General features: G+C 49.3%; 10 protein-coding genes across 10 annotated transcripts; 7 read left to right on the top strand and 3 right to left on the bottom strand.

Moving 5' to 3' along the window:
• Nucleotides 1–434: 434 nt before the first annotated feature.
• On the bottom strand, nt 435–4,812 carry PHYSODRAFT_333351 (hypothetical protein; the record flags this gene model as incomplete). Its single annotated transcript, XM_009530527.1, has 4 exons — nt 435–685; nt 2,613–3,441; nt 3,480–4,277; nt 4,315–4,812. The coding sequence occupies 4 exons, from the start codon at nt 4,810–4,812 to the stop codon at nt 435–437; spliced, it is 2,376 nt and encodes a 791-aa protein (XP_009528822.1).
• Nucleotides 4,813–8,313: 3,501 nt separating this feature from the next.
• Nucleotides 8,314–9,020, top strand: PHYSODRAFT_249123 (hypothetical protein; the record flags this gene model as incomplete). Its single annotated transcript, XM_009530528.1, has 2 exons — nt 8,314–8,796; nt 9,000–9,020. 2 exons carry the CDS (start codon nt 8,314–8,316, stop codon nt 9,018–9,020), a joined length of 504 nt encoding a protein of 167 aa, XP_009528823.1.
• Nucleotides 9,021–10,053: 1,033 nt separating this feature from the next.
• Nucleotides 10,054–10,605, top strand: PHYSODRAFT_390269 (hypothetical protein; the record flags this gene model as incomplete). The annotated part of the gene is made up of 1 exon (XM_009530529.1): nt 10,054–10,605. A coding segment is annotated over one exon (552 nt), but the record flags the coding sequence as incomplete, so codon positions are not given.
• Nucleotides 10,606–14,633: 4,028 nt separating this feature from the next.
• Nucleotides 14,634–15,002, top strand: PHYSODRAFT_509873 (hypothetical protein; the record flags this gene model as incomplete). Its single annotated transcript, XM_009530530.1, has 1 exon — nt 14,634–15,002. A coding segment is annotated over one exon (369 nt), but the record flags the coding sequence as incomplete, so codon positions are not given.
• Nucleotides 15,003–15,623: 621 nt separating this feature from the next.
• On the top strand, nt 15,624–16,274 carry PHYSODRAFT_301765 (hypothetical protein; the record flags this gene model as incomplete). Its single annotated transcript, XM_009530531.1, has 1 exon — nt 15,624–16,274. The coding sequence occupies one exon, from the start codon at nt 15,624–15,626 to the stop codon at nt 16,272–16,274; it is 651 nt and encodes a 216-aa protein (XP_009528826.1).
• Nucleotides 16,275–19,709: 3,435 nt separating this feature from the next.
• On the top strand, nt 19,710–20,390 carry PHYSODRAFT_507061 (hypothetical protein; the record flags this gene model as incomplete). The annotated part of the gene is made up of 2 exons (XM_009530532.1): nt 19,710–19,997; nt 20,037–20,390. 2 exons carry the CDS (start codon nt 19,710–19,712, stop codon nt 20,388–20,390), a joined length of 642 nt encoding a protein of 213 aa, XP_009528827.1.
• A 119-nt stretch (nt 20,391–20,509) lies between these two features.
• Nucleotides 20,510–21,382, top strand: PHYSODRAFT_506586 (hypothetical protein; the record flags this gene model as incomplete). Its single annotated transcript, XM_009530533.1, has 1 exon — nt 20,510–21,382. One exon carries the CDS (start codon nt 20,510–20,512, stop codon nt 21,380–21,382), a length of 873 nt encoding a protein of 290 aa, XP_009528828.1.
• A 306-nt stretch (nt 21,383–21,688) lies between these two features.
• Nucleotides 21,689–21,982, bottom strand: PHYSODRAFT_465778 (hypothetical protein; the record flags this gene model as incomplete). The annotated part of the gene is made up of 1 exon (XM_009530534.1): nt 21,689–21,982. A coding segment is annotated over one exon (294 nt), but the record flags the coding sequence as incomplete, so codon positions are not given.
• A 45-nt stretch (nt 21,983–22,027) lies between these two features.
• Nucleotides 22,028–22,408, bottom strand: PHYSODRAFT_509156 (hypothetical protein; the record flags this gene model as incomplete). Its single annotated transcript, XM_009530535.1, has 2 exons — nt 22,028–22,186; nt 22,235–22,408. Coding segments are annotated over 2 exons (333 nt in total), but the record flags the coding sequence as incomplete, so codon positions are not given.
• Nucleotides 22,409–23,880: 1,472 nt separating this feature from the next.
• On the top strand, nt 23,881–24,702 carry PHYSODRAFT_508652 (hypothetical protein; the record flags this gene model as incomplete). Its single annotated transcript, XM_009530536.1, has 1 exon — nt 23,881–24,702. One exon carries the CDS (start codon nt 23,881–23,883, stop codon nt 24,700–24,702), a length of 822 nt encoding a protein of 273 aa, XP_009528831.1.

Raw genomic sequence — 24,702 nt, forward strand, 5'->3', positions numbered from 1 at the left:
ATGGAAGGAAGGTGTGACAGACCGAAGGATATGATCGTCCATCCATTTTGCCCCCACTTGTCAAAGCAGTGTGGAAGCACTTCGATGTGATCAGTGATAAATTCAATCGAGAGGTTCTGGTATGCCAAAATGGTTTCCCATACGAGATCACCAGGGCGGATGTTTTCACGAAGAAACTCCACTGAAAGAGATTCAAACCGGCAGATCATTTCTTGATCATTGTAGCTAAGATCGCTCCATTGAGTAAGCTCCGAAGTCTGCATGATTGTTGAGTTGGTAACCGTAAACTGATTTGCTTTATATCTCAAAGCCGCGCGGATTGCTATTTTATCCTTAGAAGTAATGTACTATATCACTAATATAACAAGCAGTTAACAATGAGTTTTCTAGTATTCGACACTGAAACCACTGGGCTTCCGGAAAGCTTCAATTTGTTAGCCACCATGTTGCTCTGTCGGCGATAGCGTACGCAGCATCGCAGCTACTGCCGCCTCCCCAATGACTGTTGACAGTCGTTGGAGTGCCTCCCACTCTGGATCCGACAGGTGGAGGCAGTCAGCGCGTGCAACATGAGTTCCAGGCGAAGTGGAGCTTTCCATGGGCACCTCCGCGCTCATGAAAAGGTTCTCGGCTCCTCGTTCGTACAGCTCCGTACGAACGTTCAGGCAGTCGGTCGTTGGACGGACTACAAAGTGCTACCAGGTGTAGCGGGCCTACCTTGGCTCACTACTACGGCTTACACGTATGCGCACGTGTATGAGGAAGCGTAGGTTTCTTTTATTTGAGTTAAGTATACTCGAGATCCATGAATATACTTTAAACAAGATAAAGACTCCAAGTAGCGGGTTTTGGTAAAAGATGAGAACTGCTATTGTTGTTTTATGTTTCTGACTTCCTCTAAAATACAATATTCTAAACTAGGAATCTGCCAACGGCTGGTTGGCAGGATTCTGCTAACATGCAAGTCAGTCATTGGCTAAAATATGCTGCTTTCAGCCAATAGGAATCCTAAATGTGTATGGACCACCCGTCGTGGTGGTCGTAAATGTATGTAGCCATTGGTGTACGTTACACCAAGGTCGAGGAAGTGTTCAAACCTCTAACAGACATCGCATCTGTTAGAGTAACAAGTGACTGTAGCTATAACCCCGTTACAGTTTGGGTATCATGTCCATAGCTTCAGCGTGAGATCACGAGCTGCTCCTGACTAACACCACCCCTTATCACCCCTGTACCAGTAGCTACGGCCCATGTTCAGTGTCATATCTGATAACAAACTGATGAGTAAGCTGTGATTAAGATACCGGATCGAGTGGTATTTTAATGATATTAAAATATCTACACTGACTACGGTAATTAGTCTGAGTCAGACTAATTACTACTCAGTCTGAGTCAGACTAATTTATGTGAGCACATTTTTGGCGCTCTCCATTCACAAAGACTAATAATGAACATAGACTAATTCTGAACTTCATAATTAGTCTGAGAAGTATACTAAACGTAGGTATATTGTGCCTTGCATGCTTTCTGTCTAAACAACGACGTAATTCGTTGTTTTAGCAAATCACGGTGATTAGCCCATCATTGAGTCAGGAGGCTAACTCGTCGATTTAAGATAGAATAGCTGCTAAGACAAGGAGTTAACGTTGACTTATGCTCACTTTCGTTGAATGGCTGGAGTAAATCCGACAATACTACGGCCCTGATATTCTAATTCTAACTTGCTCGCTTTGTCTGATTGCTTTCTAGTCGATGATTGACATGCGTTGGCGATCTATCGTACTAAACTATTATACGTCTACAATATTGAAGAACATCCCTGTTTTGAGCTGCAAGCAGCTTTAAAGTCAGCGTTTCCTGCACATCCAAACATTTCTAGTAGAAATTTTCTACTGCTACTATATGCCGTGCTCTGAAATTCGAGCTTGGTTTAACGCAAGGCCACGACGAAGAGAGCGAAGAAGAAAACGTCCCCGCCGAAATCGGTGCTTAGTTTTATGCAAGGAGTTGGCACCATTCTATCGGGGACCTTATCAGTTTGTTTTCTTGCGGCTTCGTCGCGTTGCCCCCAGCGTTGCGGGACTTGTCCTCGGCCGACGCTAGGTAAACGCGGCGTAGATCACCCTCCGAGTCCGATCCGTCTGATCCCGTGTCCGATCCAGACCCCTGGCTCGCGATCTGTCAACGTCAAGACGCCTGTGGGACTCGAACCAGGTTGGATCCACATGTAGTATCATTCCGGGAAGTCGGGCTCTCACTAACCACCTCTCGCGACTTCTTCCACTGGTGCGACAGTCTTCCAAAACCGTGCGAATTTGGTGCGAATCGTATTTAACCGAGAACAGGTGAGCTCCTCGTTTGCACCGCCAGTTACGCTACGCTTCGCTTCGCTCATGGCGGGCAAGGCGTCGGTAAAAAGATAGTAACTACTTCGCAGTGCAACTACTCCGGCCTACACGCCGACCATTGCAGACCTCCGCTACGCTCCGGTTGCAAACGGTCTCTCTAAGGCCTCATATGACATATGCTAGTTTGGAGTTTCGCACCAGTCGAAAGAAGTCTTACTTCTTGGTCACATATGCATAGACGGAAACAGGTCGCTCGTCTCGTACTGGTTTCCAAGCCAGCGAGCCGCCGAGAAGATGTTAAACTAGGAAACATCTTCTCGGCGGCCGGCGGCAGCATTCCCGCGTGTTTATTCGGGTCAAACCACTGGCGCAATTGGTTGAAGAACTCCTCCATCGGGCATTCTCCGGCTTCGTGCACGTCACCGCAGGCCTTGCACACCCTCAAGCATCGCTCCGTCGGGTGCTGGTCACCACACTTCTGACACGTCAACAACTTCCAGCAGTCTCTCTCAGCGTGGCGACGAGAACCACAGTGGCGACAACGCGGACGATCGCGTCCCGAGTCGTTGGGATCAAAGTTGTGACGCGCCGGCTCTCCCGGCGGGGCCTGCCCCGCGACGAACAACTTGGCGCGTTCTTCGTCCTCCTCGTCTTGGTCGTACTGGCGATCGTCGCTGTCGCGACTTTCGCGTTCCGAGTTGTACTCGTCCGACGCAACGTGAATCGCATGCACGGCGCGCGCCGGCTGAGTCGGCGGGGTCGGCGCCTTTTGGGGGAACTTGTTCGAGCAGAAGAGAGTCTTCTTCTGGTGAGCCAATCCACGTTGTCGGGCACGCAGCTTCTTCTCCAGCGCCTCGGAGTTGGCGACCTCCAGTAGCGTGAGACGCGAGGCGAGTTCGGCCTCCTGCGTGTTCAGCGTCCGGATGAAATGCTCGACGTGTTCGCGCTTCTCTTCAGTCGTACCCTCGGCGTATGGGATGTTGGCCCTCAAGCCCGCGACGTTGAGCCGGTACAAGTAATTCAGAGGGGTCTCGTCGGGGCGCTGAGCCGCATGGTAGTAGCGGCTGGCCATTGACACGCCCTTGCCGCAGTACTGCACACGGAATTGCTCCCGGTCCATGATTTCTTGACCTTCCTGGGCAACTGGAGATACCATTGGCGCGCAGGGCCGCTCATTAGATCGCTGAACTGCCACAGTCTGGCTTTCTCTCCGCTGGCGTCCCGTCCCGAGAACTCTTTCAGCTCGGAAGATGCTGAGAGGCGTACGCGACCGAGGCCTACGCCGCCGGCTGTCACCGTCGAGACGGCGGCTGCGGTTCTTGGCGCTCCGATGTCCAAGTCGAACAGGTCGTCGGGGTCTTCATCCGCGTCGCGTCGAGTTCTGGACCTCGTCGAAGAACGCGAGCTGACCGACTCCATGGCGACACCCGCTGCCTCCTGGGGGCGAGCCACCGTGGGTGCAGGATTCACGGGCGGCTTCGGCCCCGCCGGGATTGCGGCTGTTTCGGCGCGTGGGGTGCTCATCACTGTCGTCTGCATCAGCTTGTTGATAGATTCTCTCAAGGCCTTAGGAAGCACCTCCTCGGCGGGTTTCGTCACTTCTGTGCGTGCGGGCGCCGCGGATAGCTCCACGACGCGCGGCGGCCGGTTCATGGGCATGCGCTTAGGCGGCTCGAAACTGCTGTCGGAGCCCACGCTTGATTGGTATCGAGGTGGTGGCGAGGGCGTGGTCGTCGAAGTCTGGGCTGGGTCCGCCGAGGGACCCGGCGCGTCTTGTTTGACGGATCCGGCGAGAATCGTCAAGGGCTCCTGCACGACGCGAATCGCCCGTAACCAAGATTTGAGGTCCCAATCGCACATCCTCTCCATCTCGAAAGCCCCCAACACGAACCCCGAGTCACGCAGCATCTGGAAGAGAGTCGGCGCGGCCTGTCAAGTTGCTCATCAGCATGGGCTTGAGGAAGACCAAGATTGGGTCTTGCTCTAGCAGACGGAAGAGCTCCGTGCGCGCCACGACGTACCGTACCTCATCGACGGTGTACTGACGTCCCGTGTCCTTGCCTTGCGGCTTGGACAGCGACTCCTCCGCCGAGTCCGGCGCGCGCAGCTTCTTCATCTTCTTCTTGGGCGACTTGGGCTTCGTGGCTGCCTTGGCGGTGGGTTGTTGTTGGTCGTCGGTCTTTGCAGGCTTTCGACCGGTAGGACCGCGACTTGCGTCACGGCCCTTCGCGGCTCCCTCGTCGGGAGCCGCATCGGGAACAGCAAACTGTTCTTCGTAGCCCTCCTGGTCGTCGCTGGCCCCGTGGCCTGTCGTGAAGGTTCCCTCAGAGCTCCACGACGCGACCGGTCTCTCACTGTGCTCTCTTGCAGTCGGCGACCTTCCAGCCGACTGCGCACCTGCCACCGATGCCTCTTGGATTGTTAGCCCGTCATTCGAAGTAGTACTCCCGGGTCGCGGCACCATTGTGGAGTAGCGCCCTCGCAGAAATCTCGCGGAGTCGATCTCGCACAAACTCGGCGCGTCTGGATAGCGGTCGCGCCGAGCCAATTATTCCCGGTTGTTGGAGTAGCGTATCTTCGAAATATAGGCCCAAGTCTTCGCAGGCTTCAGAGTTGGGGGGGGGGTCTTGTGTTGACGCCTTCTTCCTCCGGCGCCCGGCGCGCCCACTTCTTCCGCGGGGTACTACACCACACCATCAAAACTTGGTGCATGCCTCGACCGGGCATACGCCGTTCTACGTGAATGCCATCAGGCACCCACGCCTCCCGAGTCTACTCGGGATGGTGGCTCCATCCTGAAGTGGGGGAGGATCTACGACTGCAACGCAGCAGCCGCAGAATGCCGCTGACACTTGCACAGTGTCAGCCGCGACTACGCGCAAGAAGAACAAGAAACACGCGTCTGTGCAGGGCACAGACACCGCGAAGACGAACGCAGAGGCCGGGCCTACTGCTGGAAATGAGCTGAACGAGTTCAGCTCGGACACAATCAACTTCGTGCAGCGCAGACAAGCCGTCATTCGGTTTGTCCAAGACGCTATTGCAGCTTCTGTTGATCGACAGAAGCTGAACGCAGACAACGTTGGCAGGGGCAACACAAATGAATTCAAGAAGGGTTCATTGGTTTTGTTCGCTACTCAAAACCTGCCTAAACATGCCGTTTCCGACTTCGGGGCGAGCAAGCTCGCTCCGCGCTTTATCGGACCGTTCACTGTGCTGGCACGGCACGGCAACGCCTACACACTGGACATACCGTCTAGTATGCGCATCCATCCGACGTTCTACGTCGGACGGCTGAAGCTATACCTGCAGTACGAGCTACCTAGCTCGGCTGAACCGAAGCAGAAGACTCGGCGGAAGCCGTCATCCTTTCCAGCGCGACTTCGCGCTGGAGCAGCGGGTCGGGCTAATGGTCCAGCTCGGCCGGAACGGTCGAGGCGGTCTGGGAGGCCGCCGCAACCTGAGGATACTTCAGAGCGCCGAACCCAGCGCTCTGGAATTACTCCACGACCGGAACTCGGTCGTGGGGAGACGCGAGATCAGGGTCAACACCAAGTTGACCACACACGGGGCGTGTTTCCACCACCACCGCCGCCAATTCGTGACGCACACGGCGCAACTCGATGGATAGTTGAGCGGATTGTTGGTCACAGTATCCCGAGAACGAACAGGCAACCGGTTCGTTTTCGTATCCGTTGGAGAGGATTCCCTCCCAACCAAGATACATGGGAGCCGTGGAACGTCTTGCTCGAAGACGTCCCGGACATGGTGAGGGCGTACGAAGCCCACCATGCGCTACACGCTGGAAAGTAATACGAGCGCTGTTGTTAACAACAGCGCCCGAAGGCACTTCAAGGGCAGGCTGTCCCGCACGTTGCCGCGCATTATACGCAGCAGTAGAGATGTCCTCCGCTGCTGCACCAGGGGTCTTCAACTTCGGCGTGCTCGTTACGGAACGAGCACGCTCTCTTCAAACGTCACGCATTGACCAAATGGTCAATGGTGGTTGACGTGCCGAGACCAGCACGTCTAACCTTGACGGGGGGGGGGGGATGGTGAGGCGAGGCGGGTGAACGCCTGACCGCCCAGGTGTTTAGCTTGGCGCGTCCCGGGTGTAGACTCCCGAGTGGAGTACACCCAGAACAAACCCTAGCCGGAGATAGTACACCTAGATGTACACTCCAACTGGGGTGGCGTGTGTCCTTGTGAACAATCCCTGTGGGATCGTTTGTCTTCGTAACCAGGGGTCTTCAACCGTGGATGAGTTGTCTTGATACTTGTAGATCGCTAGGTAGCAGGGCAGAACGTAAGCTTCCTGGACGTCGCCTCTGACAGCCTTCAATAACCAAACAATACAAACAAATACAGAGTTATATACAAACACGTAGCCTTTCCTTATTGTTTTGGACCGTGAAAGGGTCGGTCACTACTCCAGTCAACTCCAGCCGGACTCCGGGATACTGGTCAATCCCGGTCGGCTTTGGCTCACGCGCACCACCCTCAAGTACTGAGGGAAACGAACACAATCAAATACCTCCTATCACACAATAGCTCTTAAATCAATACTTACCACCCGGGGCTTCTCCAACCGGGGTTAAAAGGTAATCGGTAATATGAAATGCGGGGCCTTCCTGGTCTGGACGAGCTCAACCGCAACTAGGAAATGAAATGGGATGGTCAACATCGGGTTGTCGCCCGGTACTCACCCCAACTTGGACTGGACTTGGTTGCGGGAGCTCGACCCAGATGTCACAGTTGCTGGGCCCTCACACGTAGACTTAGTCGGCCCTCCGGGAATGCACGTCCGGTAGACTGCTCCAACTCACTTGTGTGATCCTTGGCAAAACGAACTCTGTTTATCTGTTATCTGTGGTCTCTCTCTCTCTGTCTGGCTATCTTCTGTCGATCTTTACATGCACCCATCTTGACTTGTCTTCACTATGGTCTTGTCGTCGTAATCGTCCGCGGTCCCTCGTAGCATACCTCCAGTAAGTATAATCATCACTGGGTACGCAACCGAAGTTCAATGTCCCACGGAATCCGAACAGATCTTGGCTGGTCGGCTTGGTCGGTCGGAAACATCTTGGACTTTGTATACTGGATCTTCACATCTGGGATGGTATCTTGGTATCTTGGTATCTCCAAACGGGATCATACACCACTTGGGCTTCGCATCCGGGATGTCTTGGACAGCTTCACGGCTTCTGGGTCTTCACTCGATCCGGTCAGGCTCCTCTTGCGTTGTACACTGCACCAAGAGCAGGTGGCCTCCAGTCGGAGGCACTTCTACGCTCCCTTGGGCTTTGCCTCTCGTTCGGTACTTGGTTCCAGCCGCGGTCCGCTCTTGGGGACATCTCCATCCGGGGTCACCAAACCTTGTACACTACCAACGCGAGTCCGGCCGGGATCCGCTTTCCCATACGCCACGTGTCGCTGCCTCCCTCTCCCATAGTGAGCCTCTGAGCCAACCAATCACAGGCGCGGCTCGGGGAATCCTCGAAAATCTCCAATCCCATCGTGTCAAACGCCCCTCTTGTTACGATCCATTGTAGAGTCCATTCGGCGAAACGATCGATCATGACAAGATCTCACGATCCAAGCAAGCCCAGATCGGTGGGCGCCCCAGACGGGGATGGCTTCAGTCAACTCCCAACTGTCGCGTCTCTTCTTTGCGCCCTGTCCCAACCGGTTCACTTTTCATCAATTTCTCTTTCCAGTCTGCGGCAACGAAATCTCCACTCACAATGAAATCTGCGTGCCACACTCAAGCCATGGACGCCCCCGCATCGAGCGCCGACGCGCCGCTTATCCCAGCACAACTCCCGTCTTCTGCGCCTCCAGTGGGGGGTGCGGAGGCGGGCGCGGGCAACGGCGGCGGCAGTCTGGCTGCTAGCGGCGAGACACATGTGCCGGCCAAGCCGGCCCCGTCGACCCTGCGCGCAAGGTCGACGAGGCCGGGGAGACCATGGAGGTCGACGAGTGGGTGGACACCGGCGAGGACGACGACGCCGACGAGGAGGAAGAGGAAGAGGAGGAGAGCGCAGCGTCTTCTGCGAGGAACTCGTCCCTGTGCACCAACGACCAGCCCGTCCGGGAGGACGAGGCCATGGAAGAAGCTCCCATCCGGGATCCTCTACGCGAGCGCACACCAAGTGTCACGGCTGCGGTGTCCAGCCTGCTGTCGTTCGATGAGGTGATCGACTTCAAGGCGTCTGGTGTCCTCTCGTCAACCTATCCGGGATCTCAAGAGGTTGTCAACATCCTGCCTTCACGCCACATTCTCCCGCCCAAGCGGCTTGGTGACGGCAACTCCTATCTGGTCGGTGTTCCTGCACACCCACTGGCGTATCAGTCGGAGCGCTACATCCAGGAGGGGTATGGTGACACGGAGGCGTTGACAATCTTCGACGGCTTCTCCGCCCAGGCCCTCTATGACCTGGGTAACCTGGTTGGCAGTCAGACGGAGCTGCGCAATAACTTGCTGCGCCTGCATGCCAACCGGGAGTCTCTCAGGCTGCCGCAAATATATAGCCGGAACGGGTCATTGTGTCCACTCTCATTTTCTTCCGATATAAGAACACTCAGAGACCCATTCCTCTAACCACAACCATAGCTTGCCCATTTTCTCTTCAACACTTTAAGACTCTCCAGAACACTTCTTATCCTCCTTAGATTAAAAGAGCACTTCTCTACTTCCCACAATATCCAAACATCTTCTCGTTAAGTAAATCTTAGAGCAAAAACGAAGTTCTCATGGATTTTCTAAATTTCAGAATAATCTCTGAAATTCAGAATTTATTGGAAAATTCAGATTTCAATAAGTCATCAACTTCTGCCTACGTCTGAGTGTCGCTCAATAGTCATTGCTATCTTAAGGGAAATTTAATAATATATAGGATACGATGTGCAATTACCTAACTAAAGACGGAATCAAATGCAAGCTGTCGCCGAAGAAAGACATTTGTCATATTCATCGGAAGTATTCGATTATCGATCACAAAAATAATGAGATTCGAAACTTGAACAAGCCAATCGCGAAGGCGAGGATGACTAACAAATCGCTACGCAGTGAAGTTAGCCATCTCAAGGATGATATAGTCTTTCTTCGATCAGCTCTCTAGATTAAAGATAGTATCATATCCTCAATGAAGAAAGCCTATGACCAATTCATGTCAATCAAGCAATTTGAGATGAAGAAAGCTCGTTTATCGAAATATGTCCACGATATGACTGACATATACGAGCTAAAATCGTTTTGCAGATCGAAAGTAAACGTGTTGACACTGTCAGAGATTTTCGGAGAACATGACGACTACTGGAGACACTACAACGAGCTGCGAATCCAAAGAAACAAGCTGTACCATGAATTTTAGTCCATCTTAACAAAAACAAAATACTAGTATATCCAACGAGACTAAACCATGAAGAGCTACAATACAGAAGAAGAGAGACTCAACGCGAGACGAGAGGCGAATCGGAAATACTATCAGCAAACTCGCGAAAGTAGACTCGCTAAGCAACATCAATACTATCTAGATCATAAAGATGAGATTAACGAGAAGGACAAAATCAGATATCAGCAAAAATACTAGCGATTAGCGATTAATCGATGAATATTTTTTTGCTACTATTAGTATAACTGAGAATTTTCCGATTGATCTTAAGCGTATTTCCCCAAGTAATATATCCACATAGTAAAAGGAAAATGCCAATCTCATCAGCCCTTAAGAAAGCTCAAAAGCACCGTAGCGACCTATACCGGTTCGCAAAGAGTAAGAATCTGACAATCCATTGGGATATGAAGACAAAGAAGATGGAGGAAATTGTCAATGCGTTCAAGAGCAAGAAAGCTATGACAATTGTCAAGGCTTTCAAGTCATCGAAGCTTAACAATGATCCATCAACTCTCAAAGTCATCAACACTACAACTGGAAAGGTCAACGTATCGCTAAGTCGCTTTAATCGCATTCGGAAGCAGATTGTATCGCCAGCTGATAAGAAGTTGCTAATTCATATCAAGGGTTCGGATGGTAGAATCGCGAAGTCATACCACCTCAACGATCGCGTTGTAAATATCAACAATCTTTTCATTGACGAGGAGAATCAATATAGCTCGGGAGCTGACATTGAATTGAATATTCTACCTACAACGACCATTGAGACTGAATGGCTACCAAATTCTAAGCGATCTCGATCAGAGCGCAAGAATTTCTTTCGATATCTGCCGAAGGCCGACTACAATCTAGAGGCATTCCAAGTGTATTCAGATGACTTCTTGATTGAAGATAAATACAACGACGACAGCTTCGTACCGGGCGAGAGCAACGACGACGAGGCAGCTAACTATCCGTGCTTTCTGTTCGCGCTATACAAGGCAGAAGCAAACCCAGATCTTGTGAAGCGGATCTCACAGACAATGTTCAACTCGGGAGCTACTGTTGATTTCATTCGGAAAACCGCCAAGGCTTTCAACATTTGCATCTCTGTTAGGCAATTCCGTGTCAATCAGAAGACTGGCAGATGCAATAACGACACAACGATCTATGGCGATAAATGCAAACTCGATGTTTATCCTCGGTTCTGTTGGTGAGCATCTATTTGCTATTGCGCCACCAAAGGTGCCCTCGATAACCCCGAGCTAGTTGCCGAGCATGGACGAACTGATTTCCGAATCAAGGGAGGGAGGGTTGTTTTCAACGATAAAAAAATCTCTTTCCTCGACAGCTATGGGGTCGTTAGCTATCTATACCACCACCGCGAGACTCTCCTGTCGCCTATCACGCAGCCTAAATATGCCTAATCTTCTCAACAACAAATACCAAGGGGTGCGCTCACTGGATGAGGGAGACTTCAGTAATTGCAACTTCAGAGTCATGGGTCGCGTCCCAGGAAAAGAGCTTAAGCTCGGTCAGGCTGTATTTAGAGCCTTCAACTGCATGACGCGTGAGTTCTATGATGTCCGAAAATACAACGTGATCTACTTCGACTTCGAGACCCTGGTTCTCAACGGTATTCATGTTCCATACTGCGTATAATATAGTATTTCAGAGTTCAACGAAAACTCACCATCTTCTCCGACATTCAGTGAGACGAGGAACATCTATGGCTTTGGCTGCGAGAAGCAATTCCTAGAATCGCTTCCGTCCAACAGCAAGAATCTCCTCTGGGCTTACAACGCTGGCTTCGACGCTCGTTTCCTGCTAAAACATATGAGCTACAAGTCTAAGGATACTAATATGCTTGATTGCGGCTCTTAGATCAAGCGAGCTCACGGCTTCTATAAAGGACATGAGATTATTATTAAGGATTCGATGTCCGTCCTTGCTGGAGTATTAACTAGACTCCCTAAGATGTTCAAGGACGCGTCGTCGTCTTTATCTCTTGAGAAGGAGTGCTTTCCTCATGCTTTGATCAACGAGAGCAACTTTAGATCCCTCTGGCCTCTCGAGTATCTTGATTCATACGACAACAAGGACACCCTCATCGATAATGCTTCTAAGATAGGAGCTATCGTTGATGATACGTTTGCGAGATGTATGCTACTCACTACTGCAATCGCGATGTTGATGTACTTAGAGTATGTTTCGAAGCTTTTCGTGCCCTGGTGAAGGAGGAGTTCGATCTTGACATCTATCGATTTCTCAGTGTATCATCTCTCTCTCGCATATCAACACAACGAGGGCTGCTTCGATGACTACTATGAAATGAATTCGGTGCTACTAGGCTTCTTACGCCAAGGAACCGTTGGTGGGCGAGTGATGGCCCGCGATAACGGCAAATATCACCTGAAGCACAAGCTAGCTGACTTCGATGCGGTATCTCTATATCCATCTGCTATGAGTGAGCTCCCGGGTTATGTCAGAAGCAAGGGAAAGCTTTTCAAGGATTTGATCCCTTCTGATGCGGACTACTACGTCGCTTTGAGTCTATTGATATCAAACGCCACTTTCCTCTACTGAGTTTCTATGAGAACGGATCTCGCAATTTCACTAATGATATTGTCGGCCAAACCATGATTGTAGGTAAGCAGGCTCTCGAAGACATTGTTCGTTTTCAAGGAGCCATATACACGGTGATCGAGGGTATCTATTGGAACGCAGGTTTCACCGACCAGATCACCAAGACCATCCGAAAGATGTTCAACGCTCGTCTCAAGTACAAAGCAGAAGGCAATCCGCTTCAAGCGGTACTCAAGCTGATGATGAACAGCTCGTACGGCAAGCTCCTGATGAAGTCGATCGTGAAGAAGAAGGTTTTCGTTAGTGGCGGCGATAAGAAGATCGATGCATACACTCGCAAGAACATTCATCGAATGATTTCGAGAACGCCAATCAGCGATAATCTAGCTATGTTTGAAGAGCACAAGGCTCTGAGTCAGCATTTCAGTCCGATTCATCTCGGTATCCAGATTCTCGATTCATCCAAGCATATCATGAACATAGTCATGTGTTTGGCAGAAGACATCAATGTGAACATATGGTATCAAGACACTGATTCCATGCACATCGACTACGATAGTGTTCCGCGTCTAGCAGATGCAAACAGAGAGCTGTACAATAGTGCGTTAATTGGCAAGCAAATAGGTCAATTCCACGTAGATTTCGATCTTGCTGGATAGGAGGGCAACATCTTCGCCAAGGAGTCAATCATTCTTGGCAAGAAGAGCTACCTTGACGTTCTTGCCTGCGATGGCAACGATGCGACAGGTCTTCATATCCGCATGAAAGGCATTCCCGGTAAGCTACTCGAGGGAGATGCACACGCAACATAAATTAAGCTATTCAATGGTGAATCAGTATCCTTCGATTTAACCGAGCTGTGCTCGATTAACATCAACTCTAAGACACAATCAGTGTCTAAGCGTTCGAATTTTACACGCTGTGTTTCATTCGTGTAAATATAGAGCAGAGCTTACTCACAGCCATGGACTCACTACTTAAAAAATGTATTTTGACCCTAAAACAGGTTTTATTGGAGCTGACAAGCTCTATCGTAAGGCAAAAGCATTTGATAAAAATATCATTAAGAAACAAGTATCTGAATGGTACAAGAAGCAGCATAGTATTCAACAGTTCTCGTCTCGAAGCAAGAGATTTCCTCAGTTCAAAATTGCATCCAACGACCCCTACGAATGGCAATTAGATTTAGCATTCTGGGAGAAGCAACCAATCCTCATTTCAGTGAATATCAATAGCAGAATTGGTTTAGCTACACTATTGAAGAACAAACGAGCAGATACTGTTCTTAATGCGATTGAAGAGTTTGTTGATAAAAATGAAGTTTCAGCCATATTTTCTGACAATGGCAGCGAGTTTATCAATAAATCTGTTGAATCGTTCTTTGATGAGCGCTCTATTAGTCATGGTAATTCGATTGCCGGCGACCACTCTGTTCTCGGAAAAATCGATCGTTTCATACGAACGATCAAGTCCAAACTAACCAAAATGAAGGAAATTATCAAATTCAAGAAACTATCACAGTCGATATTGAATGAGGCAATCGCTAATTACAATAACACTTATCATTCAGCGATCAACGCAACACCTTCAGAAATGAGAGGGAGAGCAATGCTAGATGATGTTGAGTACAACAAACGCCTCGTTAAAAAATTAATACCGATATCCCACCAGGATCGATAGTGAGATATCGCTAAAGCAAAAACGCCTTTGGATAAGGAAGGAGCCAGATGGAGTAGAACAGCTTATGAAGTAGTTGGGTTCGATGGGTTGAAAATTCGCATCAGATCAAAAAACAACCATATTCTTTTCAGATCTCCAAATGAGCTAAAACTAGTCAACGCAAACCCATCTGATGCGGAGATCAATGACCGTGTCAATCAATTCTGGGAGGTAGAGACTATATTGGATCATAAAAAAATGCGCAACGGCAAATACAAATACTTCATCAAATGGAACGGATATGACGACCCGTCGTGGGAGTCTCAGGATAATCTACGCTTGATCAACAAGAACGAGCGCAGTGCGTTGGAGAAGAAGTATTGGAGCACAGCTACAAGTTGAGGCTCTTGAAGTTCCATTTGGTATCCCGAATCGTTTCTACTTTCTCGAACTCGGTTGTCAGCAATCGTTTGAGCTCGTATCTTGCGATCATGATACGTCGAGCAAGCTCGGCATTTTTTTGTGATTCAACCTCGGCATCATCTTCGATACGGCTATTGTCATAGACTCCGGATGTAGCTAGATCTTCTGAATCAATATATTCAATTTCGCCCTCCATCGTAAATTTATGTGATTGAGTATATATATAGATTGCGATAAAAATACGATGACATCATGCCGAGCACTCACTAAAAGCGACACCCCATGCTCTCGCAATGCTCTTAAAATCGGATACAGTGCTCAGCACGACAAGGATGCTAAGATTAGAATGTACCGCAAGGAGCTATCAAAGATGCACGAGCGCGTTCGTCGATATTTGGAGATCACTAACGAACTCAACGATAAGCTCTCGATCATCCAAAAAGTTGATTTCTACAAGTCTGAATTGATGAAGATCGGAAGCCATGATAGACCATACAGAGGAATCATAGATAGCTCGTTCTACAAGGCCGAAATTGAAGATTTATTTGGCATGAAAGCTTCTGCTGCTCATGATGAGTATGATAGACTGCTTGCGTTACGGAATCAATTGGTCCATCCACATACACTAGATGGCAGAAACGGCTCTAGGACGGGGGCTTTGCCCCGCGTCAAAAATATGGGTTTGCGAAAACGATATCAGGTAGACTATAAAAGAACGATGTTTCCATCATTCAATAGCCTATCTGAGCGAGAGCGCAAGCGCCAGGAGCTACTGCGCGAGGCTGAACGCGAGCTCGCTATCGATAGGCATCTATCGCAGAGATATGTAGAGATCTTATGGGCAGCCGATAACGAAGCGAGTACTATCCCTGTAGCCAGAACTACTTATGGAGTCAGCACGCAAACAGATGGTACGCAAGCAGCGCCCGCTGCTTCTGTAGAAACCGCTACTACGCCAGTGAGCGCTCCTCCGTCCGAGGCATCAGCTGATACAGTTGTGGAACCAGGGGCCTTCTCCGAATCTGATCGAATGCGTGTCGATGCTGCGTTGAGTGCTTCACCAGCAATGCCAGCTCCTCTCAGTCCTCCCTCCACGACAACGGATCAGTCGTTGGCATACAATAGGCTAAAATATCTGTTTCAAAAGTATCCTGAGACTCAAGCATGGAACATTCCACCAATTTTTCACGCTATTTCTAAAAAACGTCAATCTACTTACCTCATCGGGAAAGACATGTCATACTTCACAGCGCGCGATCGAAAGGTAGTTCCCGAAAATCGTGTGAGAGAGTTATTCTCAGAGGTCGATTGGGTAGCAACCATGAACTGGGTTGAAGAACAGTTGAAAGCCAAGGGTTTGATGCCTAAGAATGTCGATACCAGTGCTCTCGATGGAATGGTTGCTTTCCCAGGCGAACGACCCGCTGCAGAGGCATCTGCTGACGAACGCAAGCAATCTGCCCTCAATCGAATGAGCCAGCTAATCGATAAGCAAAATCAACGAAGAGCTTTGGATATTTATAAAACGCAAGCTTTGAACAATTTCGGGCCGCCGAAACGCCCGCTTGAGGATAGTGCTGTCTCTGGCATCGATATTCAAACCAAGCGTCAGAATATGATGGAGTTGAGTCGAGTAGGAGCTTCTAACGAACTAATGATGGAGTCGGTAGGTAACGCTCGTAAGAACGTTCAAAATATCTATCAGCACAATCCGTGGCTCGTTAGAATCCATATTCCACCGACGGGGGTCGATCGCGTAAAGAAGAGCCGAGAGCAACTCTCTGGGTATTATCTAGATGCTAGCGCGGATGTTTACAAAATGAAGACTCCGCCAAACGCGTCTAGCAACGACACGCGCCTTACCGATGCTGCAATAAAATATTGAATATTAGCTGGTTAGCTACGTTTGAGGACCATATTTGCTACCTATACACTGTTATCGATTTGTATGAAACTCATCCGGACAAGATCGATGAACATCGTTTCAGAAGCAATCTCAGAGAGGTGAAAGCAACGCTATCATATTATGGCTTTGCAGTTGATCGCGATGAACCAATGCGGATGGAGGATCTGGAGATGAAACCAGCTGCTGTCAGTGGTCGAGGATTACGAGGCGCCGGATATGTCAAGCGCATGCAGGACCTCCGAGACAAGGATGGACGCCCGATCAAGTATCACTCCAACCGAAGGTAGAACCTCGCGCAGCTAGAGGGCTCGGGAACCGCTTCTGCTCTTGCATACAAGCGGATTGGTACCAAGTTTGTGCATCTACCAAAGCTCAATGACGGTCTCCTCAAGGTTGTATACCCATACCGCTCGACAGTCGGTCCTCAGCGCAAGATTAGCGATGACCTAACAAACCTAATCAAGACCTTGGTATTCGATGCCAAGATCGATCAACAGCTCTACGACTCGATGTCCGTGGATGATCGACGAGTATTTCACGAGCTACTGCGTATCACACATACCCAACACGCGCTACGCGATCCAATCAAGGATCCTCGCGAGGTACTGCGGCAAGAGTACATCAAACTGAGAGGAGAGCTAATGCTCGGCAATGACAACCCGAGCCTGATCCGCGAACTCAAGTAAGTATTGATCGACATGTATTCAGCAAAGCTGATTTCGGATAACGATTTCAAGGAGGTTTTGGTTGCTATTGTATAGAAATATCATGATATTCATCAATACTAGACTCGTCGACACGAAGAAGCGTACCAGCGCAACCTAGAGGAGCTGAAATCGCTCATGGAGAAGTTGGTAGTGAAAGACCCGCCTACGGCTGATACTACGTTTAAAGCAGCTAAGCCAGGCGGTAGTGTATGGACATACACTGAACCCCAAAAAAAGCCGCATGTTTAAGCTGTAAGCTCTCTAAGCAGAGCAAGCTCTTTTTTTAGCTCCTCGATTTGACCTTATTGCTCTTGGATCGCTCGCACTAAAACCGATGTCAGGCTAGCTAGATCAATTCCCCATGGGTTAATTGGAAATCCTTCTTGATTTGAATCATCGTTAGCTCCGATATCAACTGCCTCTCGGACGATTTCGTATAATTCTTGCGCTATGAATCCTACATGAGAGGTACGCTCCTGTATCATAGTGAATTTCCTTGGCTTCATCTTCATAACTGTATTCAGGCCACATGGACAGTCTACAATGTTTGGCTTTAGCCTCTTGTCCGAAGCATTAGTGTAGCTACCACCTCGCACCGGGGTATATGATACCCAAATATAGTTAGCATCGCAGCTCCCTAGTCTGATAGCACCTACGGTCGAGTCAGAGCCAATGGCCCGGCTCCAATTGAAACGGTACCTAGCGAAGCCATCTCCGCCTCCCTTGATGTGCATGAAATTGTTGGTCCATATCTCTCCGCCAGAGTGTATGGTAGCTTCTGGCGATGTGACACCAACTCCCATTCGTCCAGAGTTGTTGAGGTAAGCAATAGTACTATTGTTTACCATGAGACGTAGAGGATTGCTCGTAGTAGTGCCGAGAGCAACGCCGTTAGATCCGCCAGCCACATCGTTGTAGATCTGTACCTCGAATTCGATAGGGGTCGATTGATCATTAGCTATGTGCATCGCGCGCTGCCAGCTACCGGATAGTAGATTAGCGCTTGATGTGATATCCATTTATGCGGTTGATGTAGATGATCCAAAACGGATATAACCTGCCTGAGTGATACGCATGCGTTCAGACATTGGTGATAATGCATTAGCTCCTGACCTTGTACTGATTGCAAAATCAGCCATTGAATATTGAGTACTCGTAGCGGTACAGTATAGATTAACGCTAGGGGTGTACGTTGTCATATCACTAGTACCTTCAATCGTGAACGATATTCCGGCCTGAGCACCAACAGTATTGCTTTGATTGCGAATACTAAGATTGAAATCGCTTGCCCTCGTTGTACTTGAAAACGTCGTCCCAGGCGTTATCGATAGAATATTCGTTTGCGGCGAGATTGGTACTCCTCCAATCGTGAGCGATGAACAGTTGAGCGCGCCATTGACATCTAGAAGGTAGCTGGTATTAATAGATGAGCCTCCGATATTGATGTTCCCGCTTGTGACCATGATCAGACGGTCTGACAAAGCATATTTGAGAAAGAACTGATTTGCTCCCGAGGTATTCGCTGACCCGCGAACACCCAATTCGGCCTGGTAGAAGCTCACAAAGTTCATGCTAGCTGCTGATGTAGTAGTGTCGTTTTGAATGACGAGAGACTTCGAGAGACCCGATCCAACTACTGAGAGGGATCTCAATCCGGTAATACCATATGAAGCATCAGCTACCAGCGCCTTGCTTGCCTCAACTGTTCCTTACTTTTGGCGTTTCGCAAATACCGATCAGCTGCTGATACACATAAACGGCAATCTAGCTATAGGTCAAGCTAGTATTAATACGGCCTATAAACTTGATGTATCTGGAGCTATTCGCGGGTCTAGCTTCGTTCAAGGAAGTACTACTTACGATCTCTCTCTTATTCCTCGACTATCACTAAGTACGTATGCCTTGCTCCATCTGGTAATAGCTCACGATAATGAGATTGACTGTCGATGTAGTACTATCATTCTGAATGACCAATCCTTTGCTAAAACAGAATTTATACTCAACGAACCTGGCGTTCCAGCCGATGTGATGTTAGGCTGTGCCGCGGTTTGTAGCGTACCTGTAATAGATGTGGCTATAAGCGATGCTGACGTACCAATCGATGTGCTATTAGGCTGAGCAGCGGTCTGTAGCGTGCCTGAAATCGATGCTGCAGCAATTGAATTGATTCCGGTCAGCGTTCGGTTAACACCGGTAAAAGAGAGATTGCCTCCAATAGTTAGTTCACTCAGTGTTCCTAGCGATGTGATATTGGGCTGTGCAGCGGTTTGTAGCGTACCAGTAGTCGAAGTAGCTGTAAGCGATGATAGGCCTCCGATTTGACCAGTAGGTCCGACGATAAGCGCTTTACTATTGCTTGCGGTACCAGGGCTCGCGCTTAGTAGTGAGAGGCTGCTAAGATCGACGTTAGGGCCGTTCAGCTTCATCGAGCTGCAACTGATCGAATTGATACCTGTTATATCGAGATTGGTATCAAGCACCAGGGCTGACATCGGACTAGCCACTCCCATCGTGATCGAGCTGAGATAACTCAACCGAGAGTCAGTCTTACTGAGATACAATGAATCAGCCATTTCAAGGCTTAGAACATCTGTGCCTACCGCATAGAAGGTTGGGTTAAAAATATTCGATTCTTGAGATGGTGGCCGAGCTGTGAAATCCATTTTTTGTTGGCGAGTTATATATCACTAGATATATACTTTCCACAATGGTTAATAGGATTGATAACTGGGGAGCCGCTCTCCCGAAAGAGTTCCGCTCAGACTCTCTCGGCGATGTTAAGCAACTCGGGATTAAAAAGCTCTTCCGCGGAATCATCCTAGCTCCCAGCAACGCCGGTAAGACGAATCTATGCTATCACATCGTCAAGAACGCACCAAACGTTTTTAGCCATCTGCATCTGATTGCACGCAACCCAGACCAGGATTTGTATAATTATATGAAGGAGAAACTTGCGGGATACATAACTGTCTATGACCCATCGACACCGCCAAGCGTCGATGATATCCAGAAGGATCCGCGAGGTGGTATTCAGCTCGTTATCATTGACGATTATTCATCAGACAAGAAGATCCAAAAAGACCTATTCAGTCATTACTTCATCAGAGGGCGCCACAAGCTGCTATCTACGCTGTTCCTGACGCATTCATGGTTTGCTACTGACAAACTTATAAGACTAAATAGCGAATATTTGTGGATTCTCAAAGCAAACAGCCGACGCGATCTGAAGATGGTCATCTCTGATTTCAGTCTGCCCGGTCTTACGCTCGAGCAGCTAATCCGAGCCTACAATGCAGCCAATAGAGAGAAAGGTCAGTGTGTGACGGTCGATAACGTTAGGAGCGTTCTAAGGTATAATTTCAACGAAAAGCCGATCTATCTAAATTAGCATTCGGCAAGAGGCGCGAGCCTCGAGCCAAAGGCTCTAAGCTTGCTTATTGAGCAAGGCTCTACCAGGGTAATAATTAATATCGACCGAATATTATAAATATTGACATATAAACAACCATGTCAAACATCATCATTCTCAGCTCGCAGCACATCGTCTCTAACGGTTACAACAACACCCTCCGCTATGAGTTCCCTGGCAGCAGCGTTAATTTTACTAACAGCGAATTGGCTATTCACTCAATCAACATGTACAACAGTCAATTCAATATCGATGCATCAGCATATGGAAACAATAGCTTCAAGCTTTCAATGCCCACAGGCAACACCTACAGTACTGTACAGATCAGACTTCCGAGCGGATACTACTCATATAGTGCAATAAACTCAGCTATGCAATCGGCTATGATCTCAGCAGGTGCGTATCTAATCAGCGCTGATGGCGATAACGTATTTTACGCCAATATCAGCGAAAACCCAACCTATTACTCGTGCCAAGTCGATCTATCGCCGGTTCCGACGAGCCTTCCCGCTGGATGGTCTCGCCCGCCTTCTGGTCTCTACTCGAGCGGTGGAACCGGCCTGCCGCTTGGATTCTCGTATGTCCCCAAGCTCGTTATCGATAACGAGGAGTTTGGCAAAATCATCGGTTTCCCACTCGGAACGACCCCCAGTCAGAGTCTATACACGCTTCAGTCTGTACTCTCTCCGATTCCGCCTCAGATCAATCCTGTCAGCTCATATCAGATGCAGTGTTCCCTAGTATCAAATCCATTTTGCATTCCAGACGATATTCTCACTACTTTCAACACAGCAGGAACGACTATCGGTCAGCTAGTAAGCTACCAGCCAAATGAGTTCTGTTGGGTCGATGTTCCCAACGGATCATATGCTAGCATCACTCTAACGATCGTTGATCAAGAGGGCAGGTTCGCTAAATTGAACGATACAAACATGCTGATCAGTCTGATCGTCCGGCAGAAACGCTCGTAGCGGGTTAAAAAAACAGTGAGGTTTTTTTTTTAACTATGACCAACGGAAGCTTCCAGTTCGCTTAGAGCTACCACCCTTGCGCATAGCGCGAAGGCGAGCCATCTTCGCCTTCATCTCGGGGGATCCCTTCGCTGGGTGGCTACGGCGAGAGGGTTTAGCCTCAGCAACGCCGATACCTGTAAATCGCTTCAGAGCGCCTCGGGCAACACCTACGAGAGCAGGGTATTTGCCTTGGCTCGCTACATACGCCGATCCCATGCTGGCGAGACCATCCGCGGCAGCGGACAGCGCAGGCTTGATTACAGGCCTCCAGGCACTCTTGATGCCGTTCCACACCTTACGCCAGATACTCGCTCCGTGCATACCAGAGCCGCTCTTGACCTCCATAGGGTATTCGATCTCGTGTTTGGTGATCTTGACTCGAGAGCCCTTGCCGGCCTTTTTAGCTCGCATTACCTTATCATATGATTCGGGGTGCAGATGTAGCGTTGCACCAGAGCCGGCTAGATCAGCCTTAGTCAGCGATAGGTTGCCAGTCTTGACCGCACTGCGAAGACGCTTTTCGGGGATTGAGTTCGAAATGGATAGTTCCTTGTACATCGTCGTTAATAGTATAGTTACGCAGGGATTTAAAATTTCAGAAAATTAATTATCGATTACGTCGATATCGTGATCAGTGAATCTATCCATTAGATGCATTTGCCCATGCTGCTTGGCGTATAACCATAACAGGCAGAAGATTCCGCAATATTCGTCCGATGAGCCTTGGATTTGCTTGTTGAAATATAGCAGATCGCCTAATACCTTCGGCGGTCCGACAGACATGCTATCAAAATAACTACCATCACACACAGCAGTCCAATGGCCGATTCTCGGGCTCGTACGCAGTAGGATAAGATATGATCCCTTCGAGGTGAGTGGCTTCCGGATCTCGGAAAGCTCGTATATGCCATCGATCCGGACTCCAATCCGCTTAGCGAGCGCGAGCAAGTTATGGTCTGAGGTAACGCCTTTAACAAACTCCAATCTCCAATTATAGTATCGCCAGTATAGACAAATTAAAGCCCCCGTAACCTGGACATCTTACGTTTTCAATCAACATATTTTGATCTCTCCAATGTCCAGCCAGCAATGGCTGTAGCCTCCGTCAAGAGATTTGAACACGAATGCGTATCGCGTGCTCGTTACACCTATTTACCCACTCTGATTGGTTTAAAATGCGTCTGTCGTTGGCCTCCTCCTTCACTGGCCCTCACAATTTGACTCCCTCAACCCACAACAAGCAGCTGACGATGACAAGCAACCTGTGCCTCCCTGCTACTGCTGGACCTGTATTACAGACTCCGTCCCGTGGTCGCCTCGATGGAGACCAAGTTCGAAGTGCCTGCACTGCCGTCAACACGAAAAGGCGTACCGAAGCTATTTAAAGGGCATATCTACCTGGGTTCGCGCCACTCGCCAGGATGCCGAAAAATTCTTCTGCGAGGACGGCAGTCTTAACCTCGGCGTGTTCCTACCTACGCACTTCGAAGCGTTCCAGCTGTGCCTTGCTTCCCTGGTGACGCACGCCGATTTTCTTCGCCAAGGTCTGCTACCGAAGCATGCTTTGCTTTCTTCCTACATCTTTCGCGATTCCAATGTCATGGCACGACTCTCCAGCATGCTGATTACCGGTTGCAGTACATGGATGCGCCCTACTGGTATACCCCCACACGTCGAGCTTTTTGAGCAGCACATGAAGACGCGACAGGCGCTGAACCATCTCCCGGATCTACTGCTGGACGGATTTGCTAAGCTACTGGACGAGAAATGCGTGAGTCAGCAGGTGCTTTTCCACAGCTAGATGCGCTAAGTGTGTGGCGTATTTGGTGGCTTGGCCACCCTGCTGCCGGATACCCGCCTTTTCGGGCGCTGCAGCCATCTGACTTCACGAAGACCAACCGCAAGATGTTTTCGGAATGGACGGTGGTGGTCCGACATATCGTCGCTGGTGTGGAGGCAAGTACAGGGGCGAGAATGCAGCGACCAACTTCACAACGTGAAGCCGACGATCTCTACGAACTCGGCATAGCTCATGTGCCGATGAAGCCGCCTACCCATGCGACGAAGCAACGGCCCGAGCGAGCAGTAACCACACTGCGACGAATCCGGCAGGCAATCCACGAGTCGAATCCGGAGGCGAGGCGTGTGCCATGAAGCGCACTAGAAGCACCAAATAGAGGTTAACAGCATTAACAAGGCGTTAGTCGTGATGGCGCAGCACATTAGCTCGTTCGATAGATGCTTGTTCGTCTTACCTCGCCGCCGTTCCCGTCGAAGATGCACGACAATGGGATCTGGCGCCCCGCAGAGTGAGTACTGCCCTGTAGTGATGAGAATATTAGCCAATCAGGCGACGTTCGTTATGCGTGTCACGACCCGGTTACGGGATCTGGACACAAGTCATTAATTATTTTTTTGTATGGACTATCTATATCAGCTGACATATACTTATCACCATGTCTGACACAACTCAATTAACATACGCTTATCTACTCCAGTCGGCTCTCAAGACCGAATCGGCTATCGATGTCAGCAAGGGCAAGACCATCTCGGTTGTCTATGATGGCAACCAGGGTTCTTACAACTCTGGCTTGATTAAGATTGATGCTACTTCTCAGCTTACCGGATCGCGTGGATTTGCTAGCCTCAAGAAGGCGTATCTCACCCTACCGTATGTGATTACCGCCAAATCGACTGGCACGGCGGATCTAAATGCGAAGACTATTCCTCGATTTGCATGTGCGCTCAAATGCAACGTTGCCAACGTTATTGACTCGCTGACGGTTGAACTTAACGGCAAAAAAGTAATCACTGAAATTGAGTACAAGGGCTTCTGGAACAATCTCCGTGCTATGACGGAACTTTCGCAGGACGAGGTAGCCAAGCATGGTGCTGACATGCATCTATATCCGGATACTTGGTCGAGCATCAACGTCACCAAAGCTGTTTCTGGTACTGGAGATGGCTATAGCAACAATCAAATTGGTATTGAAGCCAAGCTTGATAACACTCTCTCGCAAACACAGGAGCCGTATGCTCACAATCCTGGATTTTTCAAGCGCGCGCTGAATACTCCTCCTCAAATCGACTCGACGGAGGCAACCGGATCTTTCTCTTGGGCTTCCATGGGAACTACTGCTAGCAAGCAAATTCTACAGGAGAATGGTCGTGGTTGTTTTAGGGAGTCTGATGCTACGTCGTATGGAGTTGATAAGGTCGTTGGTAAGTGGTTTCACATGCTTAAGATCAGCACTCGTCGATTTGCATCCGATTTTTAA

This window comes from Phytophthora sojae (genome assembly GCF_000149755.1).
Source record: "Phytophthora sojae unplaced genomic scaffold PHYSOscaffold_5, whole genome shotgun sequence".
In the NCBI taxonomy this organism is placed as follows: domain Eukaryota; phylum Oomycota; class Peronosporomycetes; order Peronosporales; family Peronosporaceae; genus Phytophthora; species Phytophthora sojae.